The 18,634-nt window shown below is 39.5% G+C and overlaps 1 protein-coding gene across 10 annotated transcripts in view; it reads right to left on the bottom strand.

Annotated features, from left to right (window-relative positions):
* Window positions 1-4,777: 4,777 nt before the first annotated feature.
* GRIA4 (glutamate ionotropic receptor AMPA type subunit 4) overlaps window positions 4,778-18,634 on the bottom strand; it is a 219,464-nt gene continuing 205,607 nt past the window's right edge. For 2 of the 10 annotated variants that reach the window (XM_066175756.1, XM_066175767.1), the window contains exons 15-16: window positions 12,428-12,562; window positions 4,778-5,910 (exon numbers count right to left, since the gene is read on the bottom strand). In XM_066175756.1, coding sequence (XP_066031853.1) covers window positions 5,746-5,910; window positions 12,428-12,562 — 300 coding nt within the window. In that variant the 3' untranslated portion in view covers window positions 4,778-5,745. Of the gene's footprint in view, window positions 5,911-10,894; window positions 11,079-12,314; window positions 12,563-14,803; window positions 14,925-18,634 lie in introns of those variants that run through there. The other 8 variants (XM_066175759.1, XM_066175757.1, XM_066175762.1 and 5 more) reach the window with 8 other exon arrangements.

Raw genomic sequence — 18,634 nt, 5'->3', positions numbered from 1 at the left:
CATTGCATTTTCTATAGGCTTTCCAGCAGTTATTTCTTAATCCTAGTGATGGAGCTTTTAACAGATGATTTTTTTTTGTAGAATATTCATTCTGTCCTTAAGCCAAAAAGACTTTTTTTCTTAAAGTTGTTTTAGAAATGTCAGGGAACTTCCAGCAATTCACAGTATTGCAGGTAGCTGTAATATAAAAGGGATGAAGGGAAGACATCACCTCTCTTATGTATTTATAAACTTTGTGACTACTGTAGTGTGTGGAAAGACTCTTTTAAAAGAATTACTGGATTGAAACTGCTGCAGTCATGTGACTTCCAAATTCTCCATACCTTCTACTCAGTCACACCAAAATATGTTTAAAACTCTCACCAGATCAGTTCTTTCCATCCACACTAGTGGTTACATTTTCACACCGTTATGCATGGATTTGAACAATTAGTATCAGGCAAAAGGCTGGGTAGAATCAGGGCCTTAGCACTGGAATCCTTACAAGAACAGTTAAAATACACAAAAACTTGAAAAGTGATATAATTGTTTTTCCAGGACTTAGGAAAATGTCTAACTTACCTTGAAGCACTTTAAAGTCCACTTCAACAGTTTAGCCTTGTTGAAGGTCTTTGAACCTCTTAGAGATACAGCAATCTAAAAAAACTATCAGGGTCTGGCCTTTAGAACATTTTAGCATTTGGTGCTACTGGAAGATGATGGATTGGTGAGCTAGGGGCATGAATCCTTTCTGTAAAACACTGACAGCAGGGCACTCCTCTGAAGTGTGATGATAACATGCCTTAGTCCCCGTAACAGATAGGTTCAGATTCTGAGCTCAGCAACACAAATGATAATGCATTCAGGTAAGCAGCTTGGGGTATGCATTTCTGCTTTTGAATCTATTCTCAATGCAGAATAACAACAAAAAATTTAAGAAAATTTTGCCCATAGGAAAATATTGAGGGTGGTCAGAACTTTTGAAGAGGTTGCCCAGAGAGGTTGTGCATTTTCAACACTGGAAATCCTAAAATTATGGTAGAATAACACTGAGAAACCTCTTAAGCTTTGAAATTGGATCTAACTTCAAAGCTGAATCTACTTTAAACGGAAGTTTGAAGGAGCTGACCTCCAGAAATCCCTTCCAGTCCTAATTATTTCATGTTTCCTATTTACTAGTTTCAGCTTGCCTGACCTTACATTTAATGCAACTGTTATGAAATCAGTAAGTTATTTGGAATCTGTGGCACTCCTCTCACTTTGAAAAGGAAGTGGCTCTAAATTTCTATTTATAATTCCACTCGTGACTTCTTACCCTTAGACATTTTAGCTGAAGCTAAACTTGCTGTTGCATACCAATTACACATTTTGTGGTAACAGTGTTAATTAATCCATGGCTACAACAAATCTCTGCAGCTCCTTGCAGGCTGTCTTTCTTTTCTTGTTTTTGGCATTAGTGTGGTAGGTAAATTCTGCAGGTTGAGAGCTTTAGGAGGACCCTTCTGCTGCAATTTTCTAATCATGGATGAAAGTATACTTACACTTTGAATATTAAAGAATATTTGTTCTTCATTCTGACATCTTATCAGGGCAGAACTTATTACAAAATGATTAAGCAACAGAGGTGAACAGGTGCCACTGCCCTCCTCTACAACATGCAATGATTACAAGCAGCTGTCTAAAGCTATACTCCATTCCCCAGGCTCTGTTCTCAATTGCACCGAGGCAAATTCAATTCAGAACATGTACATTCAGTTCCCAGAATAGTCCCTAGGTGAAATTCAGCAATAACAAGTGATTGCATAAAACTAGTTCTGCATGTGAGGTTCTTAGACAACCCAGCGAGTCTGTACTGATTTTAAATTTAATAGGTGTTTAATAGAATACACAACCAGTGTGGGAGGGCTTAATGTGTAGGACAAAAAAGCTACTAATATAACAGTGAATGTCAAAGCAGGCTGGTCCTACATTATGATTCTCACCAGCTCAGAAAACTTATTTTGCAGATGAGTCTAATATTGTTGTGAGTGTTAATGGTAATAATTGCTCTTGATTACATTGAAAATGAAGCCATTTTAGAAGCAGATAAATGCTGGTATAATTCAGTTCATCATTAAGACAGCTAAATTTAGAAATCTATAGGAAAATTATGTGTCTGAAGTATTTTCATACTCCATGGAGATCTAGTCGAAGAATGCTTGAAAAGAACTCATCTGAAGAGACTGGGACACAATTCATTCACTCTCCCACAGGTACTATTTGAGATGCCTTAGGCCATCTGAGACATCTGCACAGGGGCCCCTTCTCTTCTCCAACCTGAACCCCAACTCTCTCAGTCTGTCTTCACAGGAAAGGTGTTCCAGACCTGTGATACATCTAAAGGCCCTCCTCTGGACTCACTCTAGCAGGTCCCTGTCCTCCCTGTGCTGGGAGCCCAGAGCTGATGCAGCACTGCAGGTGGGGTCTCAGCAGAGCAGAGGGGAAGAAACCCCTCTCTGGCCCTGCTGCCCACGCTGCTTTGGATGCAGTCCAGGACACGTTTGGCTTTCTCGGCTGTGAGGGCACATTGCTGAGACATGTCAAGCTTGTCACCCACCAGCACCCCCAAGTCCTTCTTCCCAGAGCTGTTCTTCACAGCAGTCATACAACAGTTACCCTCTTGGAGTGAGACGAAAGAGGAAGTTACTGTGGAGACAGCAGATCAATACCCTGAGATTGCTCTCTCAACCATCTGAACTGTAGTGCAGCTCTCCCTGCTGTAGCATTTTCCTATCCAGATTTTTTTTTTTTTTTTCTTCAAAAAAGAAGAAAAAAAAATATCTTCTTATCTCCTTATGACAGGCATTAGTGAAGTGGGAGTATTCTCTTTACCTCAACTGACCCAAGTTTTCTTCCAGTAAAGCATTCCCTTGGCAAGAACCAGGTTTGGAAATGGTAAGAGGATGTGGTGATTCCCCACACGGCCTTGGTGGCTGATGCCACTCCACAGCCATGCAGCTCGGTGGCTGCACTGCTTACGCTGCTCAATTCTGAATCCTTCTTCATGCATGGTTACTGGCACTGGACTTCCCAAAGACTTGAGTGCCTCATTGTCAAGTGGAAACCTGACTTAGGGAATTAACAATAAGCTTCATGGAGCAACATTCCTAACAGCAGCAATGAGCTGTTTACTGAAAGTGAAAAATAAATGCAATGTGTTAAAGAGACAGGGGATTGTATAAGAGGAGTAACACTGGAAGACAGTAAATATCCCAAGACAGCCCTGGCACTGCTCACAGTCATGGACAAGGAAAGGATGAAGACAAACTGCTGGAAAAAACAGACAGACACAGTAAAACTAAATAGACAACATTCTTGGTACTCAGTCTCTCAATCTATTCAGCCTCTAATATGTTACTTTGTGAAAAATGGAGGCAAACACTTTTTTCAAAGACAAACTCAGAACCAACCCACCCAGAAGTTGGTTTTTAATTTAGCTGTAAAAAGAAGGGAGCTTCTAGGTTTTCTCAAAAAAGAGAAAAACCAGACAACTCACCTAACCTAGCCAAAGAAACACAGAACAATTCACAGTAACTCATGAATATGCTAAATGTGCCAATAAAACATGGATACAAAATAAGTTTAGTCACAGTGATTCGCTGTAGTGTTATCTGTCTTTTTCTTTAAGACCCCTGCACACCCTGTAGTTTTTATGCCTGAGGGGTAAGCATCACCCTATTTTCATGTTTGCCTGCACTGTTAAGCTCTGTATAAGAACTGGTCTCCATCGACTTATAATAAGGTTAGTAGAAGCATTTAGGCTCTTGCTGCTGTGGATCAGCTGTCTGATATTTTAAGATCCACTTTAAGATGAAGTCATTGACTCTCACTCTTTATTTCTCCCCAGTAGCTATAAAGGGTCTCTAGAGAGTATTTGAGGCAAGAAACTCCTATTTATATTGTTGATATCTGCACTGAAACTAACCCCTGCTTTGCAACTCCAGTTGTCTGCACCACGCAGAAGAAGCCTCAGCTCAGCAGTGTCTGGTTGCCGTTTTTGGCAGGAGCTGGGGGTTGGTCCTTGCTGGGAGCATTGGGCTCCACCTGAGCCCCACTCTCCTCTGCATGAGAGCCCTGGGACTGAGAGAGGCACCAGCACTGGGCTGTGGGGAAAGGCAAGACATTGGAACATGGCCCCTCATGGGCCTGGGAAACTCACGAGCTATGATTACTCCAAGTCTGAATTCACTTGCAGTCTGGGCTCTGGCATGTGGCTGTTACACTACTGGCAACACTCTGGGTTTGGACACTACCGCCAAGTGTTGTGAGGCCAAGGAGCATGACCATCACAAAACAGACTTGCTGCAACTTTGCACCTACAGAAGTGCCTGCTCCTGTTGACATCTGGCTTTTATTCAAATGATGGCTGCTAGTCTTTCCCAGGCATGCCACAGACAGGCTGGGGGATGAGGCTCCTGGATACCAAGCAGGCTGCATCTATCATCTATCACATCAGTATTGAGGACTGTCATTTGTACTTGCTTGCTCCCTGGCATCTCATCCCTTGACCTACCCAGAGGACAAACACTATCACTAAATGGTTCCCTAACACTTCAGAAAGGTTTTTAGTGAGTGGATAAGCATGACATTTCTTTAGCTGCTCAGAGTCCCTCTTCCCTATGGACTTAAAAGCACTTCAGAAATGTGCAGGGACTCAGACTGACTCTGGCAAGATTCTGAATCCTGTTGTAAGTAATGAACAGCCCTTTTCTGTTTTCCAAGTGGCATCCCTAATGATCAGAAAACAACTCAAGCTCTGTCAATATTATAAGAACAATTGCTGTTTTATTCTTTTTGGTGGGTACAAAAACCACAGTTTCTTACACAGAACAAGATTATAAATAATATCTGTAACATGAGTGACCCGTAGTCTCTTTTGATTCTACACTGCAGACTGATGAAGTACTCTAAACATTTTATCATTTTGTTTCTTGTATTAGACAGATGCAAATCTGTGGAACACGGAATGATGGAACAGAATGAAGGTAACAGCAAACAAGAGGATGACCAACAACTTTTATAAAAAAAATTCTCTGAATTTTATTACAGTGATGGCATTTTATATCAATTATTGCAATGATTTTTCCCTAAGATGGTTAGAAAAAAGAATTGTGTTGTCCTCTACTGAATTTACATCAGTTAAAAAGCAAGCATGTTTCAATATTCCTCTTTTTCCAAAGAAAATGTAAATAATTTCTTTATTTTTTCACAGGATTTACATATTTATTATTTTTTATCACAGTTTAGTGATTCATTTCTACAGCTGAACAGCTGAGTATTCTTCCGTTGTATATATTGATGTTCTGGAGACACAGGTTAGCATGTTCATTGACTTCTATAGCTATTTTTTTCTCTTTGTCAAGACAAAGACCAAAATGTTGTCCTTTCTGAGAATGTTCTTCACAGTTTAATGCGCTAAATTGGCAAGTCTTATTAGTTTTAAGTCCACTCAAGTGAAATTTGTTGCTGTTAATACACCCTTCCCAGCCCCCTCCCCCCAAAAAAACTAAATTATGAATTTTCCTGATATAAAATCTGAGTTTGGGTTTCCGAGCTGAGCTCATGCACACCTTGTTGCTGATGATGTCTGGCGCATTTGGACGTACTTCCCTTTCTCAGCCAAATTATTAGTTCATCAATGACACTCCCATGTCGTTACAGTCTGTGCTGTGTTCCCATCAGTCACCAACACAGTTTGATTAAGGCACTCAATTATTTTTTTGGTTTTTATGGTAGATCCGATGCAATTACAGCCAATCCTGAACTTTGTCTAATTGCAGTTCCAGTGTGCACGGCCTTCGGGCAGTCGGGAGTCAATACACGTCCATTTTCTCCCACACTCCCTGTGATGGATAATCTGGCTTTGTTTCTTATGGCTTCAGAAAAGGTAAGCTAGGTTTGAAGAAAAAGCAGAAGAGAGGAAAGTGTTATAATGTTTCTGTCCTTCAACTTACCAGGACACAGCAAACACCAAAATATTAAATTTTAGACATCTGCATTTTTTCATGTTAATGTTAAATATAAAAATAGTTATCATCATAAATATAATACATAGCACTTAAGTCTACTGGAAAAAAAGAAAGACTAGCAATTCTGAGGGTAAATTTCATTACAATAAATCGTTACTGATTTCAATATGAAATTTGAATTTGATAATGAAATTAACTGAAGAGGTAATACCTTCATCTAAACTGCTTCAAACTAAATTTACATAGAGTGAGAAGACCTTTTGGAACCTGAAAGCATTAGCATCTGTGAATAAGGTCATGCACAGGTGTTTATAGGCTTTGACCTTCAACTAGGAATACCAGGATTAAAAATAATTATTGAAAATTGTTTATAAATTGCAATAACTGTACCAGCTATCTCTCTGGAAATTCCTTCATCCAAATCCAAAGAAATTATTACTGATTTTCACAATGCAAATATTTAGTATCAGGAAATCTGAGAACTGTCCTCAAATCTGTTTCATATATATTTTTTCCCTACAATTAGAGAAAGTGATAACTTTCAAAGAAAATGTAATTTATTGAGAGACAATACAGTTTTATATGTCTAAATTTCCCATAAGAAGGTTTAAATTTTTGTTACTTGAAAACCTTTAGTTTCAGCTAAATCAGAACAAAATATTACGTTTATGGACTAAATTACTCAAGCAAAAAATCTGGATTTGTTAAAAGATTTGTAGTTATGCCATCTAACTTTAGTAATCCAAAAATCAGTAGCCAAATCTAACAGGGATCTCTTGTCTGATTATAAAGATGACTAGTTTAAAGTAAATGATTTCCAGATGACTAAAATTAGGGTGTCTAATGTCAAAACATGCAGCAAGGCACCCAAGCTATACTAGATGAAGAGAGATTTCAGAGATAATCGTGTTAAGATATTAATTAGTGGGGAAATCTGATTTCTAGTCAGGAGAAGCTATGTAAATGGTATGCAGGGATGCAGTCTGAAATACCAGCTGGGAAAAAAGGGAGATAGGAGAGTGCATTCACATAGGAGCAAAAAGATGACAAATGTCATAAAGTAATTTTGTTTGCTTTATTACTAATCTCTACATTTTGAACTTTATCCCTCTGAGCCCAGTTTCTCCTTCTGAGGTAGCAGTGAAATCCTGAGCTGGTGTTTGATATGTGGAGTTATTTTTATATATGAGTATATGGGATGAGGAAGAGGCCTTAAAACTCGCAAACATTTCCACTGCTTCTGGTGCACTTCTGTGGAAACGCACCAGTCTAATATTGCATTGTTATCAGTGGCTCTTTCAAAAAGTTGTCAAAAATACAGTGGCTGTTTGTGGCACAGTCAGAGCTTGGATTTAAAAGCAGCTTTCCAAAGCAATTACCCTAAAAACTTCAGCCCTCAAACCCACCCAAATTCAGGAAAAGGCCTCAGCTTACAGAGGGCATTATGGCATTCCCCTTACACTGAAAAACCCGGGCTTTAGTAAAGGACATCCTTTGAAAACTTTTCCTGCTGCCACTGTACTTTGTGACAGTGACTGTTACCAAACATATCTTGATCTAAAACAGTACCCATGTACAGAAAGTGTAGCAGAGGTGATGAAGAAATGGGGACCTGGGCCTATACGTTACCAAAACCTTCAACTACTTCCCAGCAGCAAATAAAACCCCCTGCATTTGCAAAGCACAGACACAATGCAGTGTGATACAGATCCACATGGTGCATGTCCCTGATTCCCACTGCAAACGGATACTGGTAACTGCAGAAGTGCAGAGAACATGTTCTGGTCAATGGCAAGAAAAAAACTGAAGGTGCTTTAGTGTGGGAGAGGGATGAGAGTCCAAACCAGATTAGAAAGCAAACTTGGGTGGAAAAGGGTTGGCTTGCTCCAGATATGTTAAATTTCCCAGAAAGTCATCATTGTGTACCGGACACTCTCCAGCACACAGATCAGCTATCTGTTCATGGCCATTCAGAGTTTCCCACCTGAGTGAGAACATTCAGATTTGTATGGGATACACAAGTTGTATGTAACTGTGCTTTAGTAGCTCAGTCTAAATAACTTTCTGGCCATTGACAACACACTCAGGACAGAAAAACAACAAAAGGAATCCAGGATAAAAAAAAAAAAAAGGAAAAAAACGACAACAACACTTTCTCGACAGCCCTTCACAGAATAACGGAAAAGCTGCAAGGAAGTAACTCTTGTCCTCAGTGCAAGGCTAACAACATCTCAGCAACACACCACAGGACAACTCAGACACTTACAAAGCCAGGAGGAGCAGGTCAAACTTGTACTTGGGACAGTGCCATAAGGCCAAATAACCAGATAGGCGTCTGCTCTGTGTTTTAAACTATGCTATAGGTAGCAAGCCGGGCTAATACTCTGCTTAACTGTGCTGCTTCACGTTTATGGCCTGGATGCAGAAGCAGTTTGAGGAGTGGCTGGGATAAGAGGGAAAAGTCTCGTTATTTACTGTGAATGTTACCAAACCATTAAAGTCTCCTTTCAGTAAGTGTATGCAGTTAATAGTGATAAGGTATTTTCAAATTTGTCATTAGTTTTGTTTTGATTAGTTGTGAAATTAATCACATGAAAACACTACTGCCCTGTTCCAAATGGGAAATGGGAATTTTGAAAACTTATACAAATATCCTAGTCTGTGTGGGTTCTTTTGTAGTTCAGGCTCCTCTAGTACTTGGGTCACATGGAGATAGCTTTGGCACAAATATCTAAGATGAACTTTTAATGTATTTTTCTCTCTTGACTATGAAATTGGAAGTATACAAGTCAAAATAAGTACATTACACACCTACTGAGCCATCCTGTAGCATTTCACCTTTTTTGTAGTTAATTGTAATGATGATGGTTTTCATTGCTTTTTGTAGTTTTGTAATTAATTTCTTTCATTAGTTATAAACAACAGCATGGGATGGGAGAGCAAGAGAAGGCAGCTGAGCTGGGAGCTGGTTCCTGAGCTTCATGGCCCACTGAGAAGGCCATGGAGAGGTGGTGGTGGTGGAGGCTGGCTGGATACTGAGACAACCCCTTCAAAAGGCTGTGGGTTTGGGTGAGGAACTCAGGAGGGCTTTGCCTTAGAGCAGCTGGACAGAAGGGTGTTAAGCTCCTCACTGCTCTCTGTATCAGCTCTACTTGTACACTAAGGGCTTAATACTAATGAAAAAAATGCTGCCCAAAGGAAGAGGAAAGGACTGTTCCCTCCTTACAGCAAAATTTCTTCCCTGCCTTCAGCAGATGCAACTGCCTGCCAGCACTTCTGAATGTCTTTATCCCACACATATAGCCTAGCCCATTATCATATAGACAAGTCCACATATACAGACTAGCTCTTCATTTTCATTTTCAGCTCCCTTGACGGCATGGTGAATTTCCCTGAGGTAGCTCATTTTTGACTGTATGAAACTAAAATAAAAGTCATGGTAATGAATATTAATTGTCAGAGGGTTATTTAAGCTATTTTATATTAGTTTAAAAGATATACTATTAAAACTATTTGATGTTAGCTTAAATAGTCAGATGTGTTGGTTACTCATGCAGGTTAGAACCACCAGACATCTTTCCATATTAGAAAATTTTAATTCCAAAACATGTAATCTCTTTACTCCTTGGACAAAAAACCCAAAACATATCAAAGGTTTCAAAATGTGTAAGACAGACATATTTCTACAGAAATATGTGCAGCCGTCATCATGGGCTCTCTAATGCTGCCAGCTAAACAGGGGTATTTGACTAGCACGTGTATGGCATAGTCCCCCAGTGCACTGTGCCACACAGGCACCTCTCGCTGTCAGTGTGGCCAGGAGAGGATGACCGGGCCTTGGCAGTCATCCACATATGAGCATGAGCATTTTTATAAGAAGTTGACTTGAAATTTCTCAATTTCACATAAATATTATGCCAAATAAGTAGGAAGAAAAATTTCATAAGTCTGTAAATATTTGTTCAAAATCCTAGTGATTTTCTTGTGAATTTAAAAGTCTGCACCCTAAAATGTTAGTTATCAGAAGCTTTGAGTGACCCAAAAATGAATTTTCAGTAAAATAAAATGCAACATTTTTGCATCTTTTTTGAATTGCTTAAAATATATTTTTCCAATAGGAATTCATCTCTGTGTTACAAGTTGCACAGAAATCCACGTTAGAGTAAGGTACTTATGATCTTTCCTTTAAATACAAAACTCAGTTAGCTCTATTTTTTTTATTATAAGACTAAATAATTTCTACAAGTATGATCAGTGTCTGTTGCACTGGAATAACAGAGCTGGGTGGCAACTGCAGGGATTGTCGAGTCATGCCATGTTTAGCACGCTCAGCCAATTTGAGTCAGGTCAGTATTTGAATGGAAGCTTAATTTTTTGTTTGATTTTTTAAAGACTGTATTTTGAATGCATTGCACTCTGTAAACTTGATAAGGAATATGTTTTCTGGGATTCTTACTTTTATACCAGCCTGGGGACACTCTCAGTTGTGAGCACATCCCTAAAGAATTTAAAGGAAAAAAAGCACCCTTCACTTACATTTTGCACAATGATTTGCACAGGATTACTTCTTTTTGAGACCCTTATTACTGACAGTAGGGAGTAGACTTGGGAGATTAATATTAGCATCTGGAAGTCCTGTGTCCCAGTTCACAGTAATGAACACTGGTCTATACTCTTGGACTCCCCTTGACACACAGTGTGCCTCACCTTTTCACTAGTGAATGAAGTCCACAGCTAACTCTTTTTTGCTTTTTTTCTTACATGGGGAAATTGGCAGCTCTGTTACAATTAGAATATACCCAGGGTCATGACTCCTTGTAGAACAGGGAAGAAAAGCCAACCCCACAGAACAGTGTGTAGGGGACAGTTTCCCAGCCAGCCCCGTCCCTCGCGCCCCGAGAACCCACCTATTCCTCGCAGCGCTCCAGCTATCAATGCTCACACACCATTCTCTGCTCACTCTGTGTTTGCTCTGTACTGAATGGTTCGGTACTGAACGGGCTGTGCCTTTAGGCTGTAACCTCCTCGGGACAGGGACCTGTTATGTGTCTGGCACACTTCACCTACTGTACAGCGCCGTCTACTCCAGCGCTATACAAATAATAAATAAAAAATTGTAAGTGTATCTCCTGTTGTTTCCTACAAGCTTTTTTTTTTTTTATTATTATTTTTTTCCCTAGGTGGCAATGTAAGTATTATATTATTCATCTCGTTTCCCTAAATTTGTGTTTTCTACTTCCACTCTAGGGATGGCTCAGGAAAATGTAGCTGAAGATAGCTGTTAACAGAGGAGACATGTGGCTTGCTATTTGCAAGGGCAAGGGAGCACCAGCATGACAGGGTAGGGTGCTAGCTGCACAATTCACTTACAAAGCAGCCAGCATAGCTTGGGAGCTACGTAAAAGTTATATTTAGAAGCTCAATTTGCTGCCGCGTGCCATTTCCAAAGGTCACAGAGTTGATTTGTCTAATGATAAGTTGGCAAGATACTCACTGCACAGATGGGAGCAAGTACATTAGTAAACCATCCCTGCACACCTACTCAGGGGAGCTATGCAGGATGCAGCTCGGCAGCATCAGAGCTTCAGCCTCCAAAATCACTGCATGAATGTCTAAAATACACTAGCCTTGACCTAGGTAAGGGGGTTTGTTACTGAAAGCTGAGGATGATAATCAAGGTCTATTCACTGGTTAGTGATTCTTTGTGTCTATTACAGTGGGCAAAACTTGACCTGGAGCAGGATATTGTGGGGAGGAAAAAAAAAAGCCACACAATTAGCATAAAACATGTATCAAAGGGAGGGTGAAGGAACAGGGAGGGGAGGAGGGAGAGAAGGTAAAACAACATTTAGACTTCTTGTAACAGTGCCTTTTCTTCCATTAGGTTAACTATGGTTCAGTGATGTTGCCTATCCTAAATCTTGGTTACAGATAGGGCCAACATCAAACAGTACAGGCTTGCAGCAATTTGTCATGAGTAGAGTGCAAACCTTTTGGAAAACAGACTTTCCAATCAAGTACTTAAAAACTGGCCCTCTGTAATATATACTTTCTTATTTAAAATAGTTGTCATTTCACAACTGATTTGACAACTTTCAGTTGTTCAAAATGTATTTTTCATGTTAAAAATTCCTTGCAATGCAGATGTCTATTAGCAACATAGAATAATATACTGTACATCTGCAGCCAAAAGAACTGAACCACTTTGCACTGAAGTTTTCCAAAATATAAAGCTCTGTTCAGAAGCAAGCACCACTAGACAGACATGTCACAACACTGCGTTACAAGATGCATCACCCACTCGCTGTAGTAGGCCCTAAATCCTACCCCTAAATTTTAATACTTTCGGTTCCATATACGTTGTAACCTTCTCTATAAGTTGCTAAATTCTGGGTATTCTGCGAGGAAGTTGGGTTAAAAGTCTGTGCACTCTTTGCCACCTTCATTCGTTTCGCCTCTGCCCTGGACTTGTAACAGAACTCTATCAAAGCCACCAGCATTGCCAAGCCCAAGCCTCCAACCAGAATGTAGAAGACTCCAGCAACGTTGCTGAGACTCAAGGCACTCGTCTTGTCCTGGGAAAACAGAAGTGACACAGTTAACCCTGGAAAATGGATCCCAGGAAGCACAAACCACACATTAAAACATTACAAATAGACAAAGAACAGTGTTTAGCTGAAATTTAATGACAGTTGTTTATGTACTTCAGCAAAATTTGACCTATCTGGATCTATAAAGTATATTTTAAGCAACTAGTTTTCCTGGTTGGCATAAAAAAAAGTTCCAAGTATATTGCCAACATATCAGGATGTCATTGCTTGCTTACTGCATAGCATTACTTCCATTACATGGAGAATTAAACAATGACATGTCTAGCTCTCTTTAGGGGACATTTCAGCACTGATATGAAACTGCATTTATGTAAAGCTCTTCAGAAGCCTTGGAATCCAGAAATCCATTTATATCACACAAGACTCTGCTTGATCTTTACAAAAACCCGTAATTGTACTTGTGAGAGGCATTGCTGTTAATTTAAAAGATCCAGACTGAGCTTCTGATACTTAAATGACAGGCGAAAATAACATGCGAGGCTTAAGTTCTTTCTTTGAGCAAACACTTCCTTTGAAAGTGCACACTGGACCATACACATTGTGATATATTTGCCTCTTACCTATTATTGTATTTTGGTTTTATATTATTATAGATACAGTTCTGGAACATGCCCATGGACTACTAAGCTCAGTAACAGTATACTTCTAAACGTCAACTTATGCAATTTAACACATTTTTCATAATTTAGATAAAAGTGAGGATTTTCTTTAGCGAATTATTAAATATACATAATTTTACAAACAATCACCTTCTTGGGTGTATTGTAGTAAATTGCTATTCTACATTTTTCTATACTTCACTGCTTAGTTATGAAGCACATTTTTTTTGACTTGAAATCCATGTGCTTTTTTAGCATAGCTCTCAATGAACTCTCTCAGGATTGACTTCATATGCTACACCGTGTGCCTTAAAATACTTATAAAGCTTTATTCTTATGCAGACTATATTATCTTTAGCTAAAATAAGGAGAGTATTTAACTTCTGCTTGTAATCTCTAGGAAATTTTAACTTATGAAGACTGCAAAAGATTTGGATGTTTAATTTAAAGAGGCACTATTCATAGTGTAACCAGTGGATTAGCACAGTGAAGGTTCCCATGGAAGTACAGAGGTGACGGGGGCTTATATCTGGGTTCTGCTTTGTCTGTGCCTTTTTAGCTGGCTAGGAGGAGTCTAAGTATCTTGGAGATGACTGCTCCTCTGGTGGCAATTGCTACCATGGTACTTGAAAACAGGAAGGAGGCAGGACTGAGAAAGACCTGCCCTAATGTAGGTGGTAGGTTGAGGCTTTCTCAGCTGTTATTTACAGGTACTTTGTAATCTTCTTAAATGGCTTTCACTCCTTTTTTTCAAAGCACTTGCCAGAAAAAGCGAAATGTGTTGAAAGCTTATTTCCCACACTAATTTTATCAAGGTAAGTCTAGGGACATGCAGGCAGCAAGCAGTCAGTGTCTGTCATTCTTTCCTTTTAGTTGTGGCTGCAGAGGCTGGCGTGGAGCCAGGTACTGTGCAGAAATGTCAGACTCCTCAAATACAGGGCTGGCACTGACTGTGGTGTTTCCCAGCCATCAGAAAATACCTGGTTCTGGGTCTGTCCCCATAAAGAGAAGGAGCTGTCAGCTCTCTGGAATTGCCAGGATTACTGTTTGGGTATGGACTAGGATAAACACTGGAAGCTGTAAAAACTATTAACTACTGAAGCCTTTCACTTCAAAGCTCAAGTTAAGTTTTCCTTGGCCCTCAAGGGGCCAGGGACAACCCCAAAGGCTGCAAGACACCACCTTCCTGGCCAGCAATGAAAGGCAACCCTTCCTGCCAGCATTTCTCCTTTTCAGAAAATTGCTGAGGTAGGCCAGGTCCAAAAAAAGGTGTGAAGGGACATTTCCTAAGCAGTCAGTGAGAAAAGTCCATACCCTCCAGGCAGGAAGGGAACAACTAATCCAGCTTGCCTCTTCCAAACCCAAAAATCTGCTTTGTGTTTCTTCAAAAGATGGTCTGAATATGTGGGATGGTGTTTGGTGATTTATATCACTGAAGACTTTAAAATGCAATAGTGCTTCCTTAAATTAAAGTGTGACCCCCACCAAGATGGGCCAAAGCTGATTCATTCTGCGTCTACAGCTGCTTATTTTATTTCTATGTCATTTTGTTTATTACTTCCTCTACTGCTTTGTGAACACGATAGTTAGGTCCCGAACTGTAGCGACTGACCTTACTTCCAGAGTCCTTGGGTCCACATTCACCTTTATCGTACCACCATTTGTTTTTCAGCTTGTCTAAGACGCCTGCCTCACTGAGTTTCAAAACGGCAAGGTTTACAGGAGTTCTTCACGTGGAAAATAACATAAATAACATTATATATGTTATTTTATGTTATTCAAGTAAAACTACATAGAATCGCATTGCAAAGTGACAGAGCAGAGGCCACAGTGGGTGCTATGTCATGTACTGTTGGCCCAGGTTTAGAGACAGACATATGACCGGGACCTGCTCCATCGCTTTAGGTAACAGGCACATACTGCTGGGGAAGATTTGTAAATAAATAGTATGCAATTACTGTGAACCCAAAACTATTGGCTTACACATATTAACAACATACCCTTCAGAGATGTAAGACAACTGCATATGCGACTTAAGAAACATTAATTTGTGTTCCTTGCTTTCAATCTATTTTTAGTTTGTATGCATACAAACTAATAATATGATTTGGCCATAGGTATTTCATTTACTGCCCTCAAAATTATCCTGGCAAGAAAAGAAGATGCTTCCTGTGCTGTGCTGCCCATAACCATTTGGCACAGCTGTGTAATAGGAGATCTGCATGCAAAGAACTTGGGGGGAGAGCTGCGAAGATCCCCTTATCCTCAGCTAAGAAGGACAGTGAGTCTTCCATTTTCATTTCCTGTTTTAACGTTATTTTAAAATTCAAAGCTTTTCCTTTAATCTCACTTATTCCTGTCAATATTTCCAGGGTCCCAGGCTGGTGATAAATTTCTACTTGGAATAGCTTTTTTTAAATGCTAGTGCTAGGGTGACGTAACAGTTAATATTGATATATTAATATTGAAATGAAACCTAATCCAATGCCTCAGAATCATGAAATGCTATAGGTTTACAGTGAAGTTGCTTAAAATCATTGAATATTCTCAGAGTATTATGGTAATGGCCCACTTCATGCAGATCTATCACTATATTTTTTAAAAGCATCTTAAATTATTAACAGACTTATTTTATGTGCTTTCCACTTCAAATCATTGTCCATGTCTTAATGTGGTGGGCATATGGATATCTATTTATGTGCAGGTGTGCATGCAAATACAATATATATCAGAGAAGCAGGGAGATAAACAGAAATGGTATGTGATAGATAGCCTGGTGGTGTTAAATGACATGATCCTGTGTGTGCCAGCAGATTCCTATGGGAAAATTTATCTCCCACAATATGCCATAATCCATGCATTACTTAAACAAACTTATGGATTCAAGGCTTAATAAATAAATAACCAGTGCAAACATTAATTAGTATAGTAACTGAAGCCACTAAAATAGTTTGCATTGAAGAGGAAAGGGGCTTATTACACTCTATAACTGGTTTAACTGGAAGTCCCCAAATGCTTATGTATTAATATATTTGTGCAGGTTTATATATAGCTATTTAATACACAAGGAACAGCTTCTGAGCCTTGGATGCTATTCTTAGCTCTAGGGACCCTGCCTCTTCATACATTTTGATTGCTCTTTCTATATGTACCTAAAGTGGGGGGATTCACCTCACCTCAATATTTTCACCCCTAAATTATGCCCCAAGCTTTGTCTGTCTGTCCATACCTCACTGCAGTTAATGGGAAAAGGTAGATACCTCCAAATGGTGGGCTTTGATAACAATATTAACAAAGGATGATGTTGAGATGCCTGTCTCTTCATTTACTACTGAGGAAGCCTTGGTGCCTTAGAGAAAATTTTGACAGCCACAGTTGGGTGAGAGGATTTCCCAGAAACTCTCAAGTGATCACTCTACTTAGAGAAAAAGCTTCATCCACTTTCCAAATCCCACACATTTAATTTATATGCAATACTCTGCTTCTAGAAACAAAAATGCCCATTTTTTGCTCTTTTCCAGTATTCAAACTTACATTTAGCCTTAAGGCTTCTGGCAGCAGGCTGTGCAGGTTGACAGTGGAAAATGAGAGTCCCACAGCTGTGAAATGAGTGGACTTGGGGTGCTGGCAAGTTGCCTGTCAACATGATCCTCTGCTGGCTTCTAGTGCAGGTGCAAAATAAGTAATATTATTTGAATAGCCGTCATCTGTAACATATCATGCACTGGCACTGAGCCACATTCCCATGCTCCCTAAATCCCATCAGTGTAACAGGGCTGGTTATGACAAAGGTAAGGGGGCACACAGGTACTGTTCTCGCTTGGAAAAATCAGAAGTCTATGGAGTTGTTGCAGATTAAACTGATTAAACTGATAACTACAAATAGACATGAACTATCAAAGGCCACCAGCAAGGTGGGAACAAGTCAGAAAACAGATGTCTCCATGTCCTTTGCTTCTTTTTTTTTTTTTTTTTTCAGCACTAACACTTTGGGCATATAAAGCCTGAAATAAGCAGGGGATTTTTTCTTTTTTGCAACTGTAGTTCCTTTAATGTCATCCTTTCTGCATTGTCTCTGCAAGGAAGCTTTCAGGTTTTTCTTTGGGAAAAACAATCAATTTCACACTTTAAATTGCCACGCTGTCCTCAATTTCTAAGTGATCTCAATGGTTATGGTCAGCAGAGAAAGTTCCCATTTTTCACTGGGATGCAGCACTGATGTGACTGATGCCAGGTGCTTGTATCTCCTCTCCATGAATTTTGGTGGAAACTTTCTGAATGAAGGCCCTGCTGAAGCTCAAGAAAGCCTGTCCTCTGCTCCTGTCTTTCCTGCCTGCCTTAACAAGGCTCTGTGACATTTCTTTCACATCTGCCCTCAGATAGTCCCAGCTGTGATAAGGGAGAAGCATTCTGAGAAGAACCTAAAATTATATATTACAATATTTTAAAATATTTTACACCTTTAAAACTGGATTTATGTGCTAATTGAAATCAGTCAGCTGTGATGGGAAATGCACATGATCCAATATAAGAAGCCCAGACTAAGGGGCTGCGGAGTGGAAAAGGAAGATGTTTCGCCTATGTTTTTCAGAACCCCAGCATATATACACCTCTTTGCAATCACAGCAAGTGATTGCAGGCACAGTAATTTTTAATGACTTTTTGTTTGTTTGTTTGTTTGTTTGTTTGTTTCAACAGCTCTTATGGGAGATGCATGTCCAGATCACCTTGGTTCTCAGGGAAACTCATTTATTTTGACCATGTCAGTCACAAACTCAGAGACTACAACTTGTTATTAGATTTCTTACACAATCAGTTGGTGAATAGACCCACTGATATTAAAGGGGACAGAAGCAAAAAAAATGGTATGGTTTGCTGTATGTGAACAAGAGCAATGTACTGAAGTCACATAGAGGGGATAAATTCAGCATTTATAATTAAATTTCCCATAAAGTTCAGTATTGTATACTTAATATGGCAGTTTAGATCTGGGGTTTTTTCAATTGCTCAGTGATTCCTGAATTACTAATGTTGGGCTAAATCTTCAACTAGAATAAACTGGCACACTTTGTGAAAATCAGTATAGTTTTTTTCCAGTGTACAGCTGCTGAAAATCTCTGTTGTTGCATATAAACAAGATGCAACTGCCTCAAGTTCATGTAGGATAATATATGAGAAATAATAAATAAAATTACCTTTTATCTATGGAGAAGAATTTGCCCCACATAGCCATTGTGCAAAACTGCTGTGTGCCAGCACAGGAGACCCTGTTCTTCACCATGTGCTGAAGTCAGTGTTGGCACAGCCTGACCTGGGCACAGGGACACTGGTTTTCTAAATTTTCATCATGTTCTCAGTCCTTCTACCTCCTCTCTTGGCTTCTTACTCATTTCCTACTATCCTGTCATCAATCACTTGCTGTTGGAAGGGTCATTTT

The sequence above is a fragment of the Chamaea fasciata genome, unplaced genomic scaffold (genome assembly GCF_029207755.1).
Source record: "Chamaea fasciata isolate MVZ Bird 193981 ecotype frontalis unplaced genomic scaffold, bChaFas1.0.hap1 SCAF_2, whole genome shotgun sequence".
Taxonomy (NCBI): domain Eukaryota; kingdom Metazoa; phylum Chordata; class Aves; order Passeriformes; family Sylviidae; genus Chamaea; species Chamaea fasciata.
The sequence above is the reverse complement of the archived record's forward strand: the minus strand, read 5'-3'. Positions and strand labels throughout refer to the sequence as shown.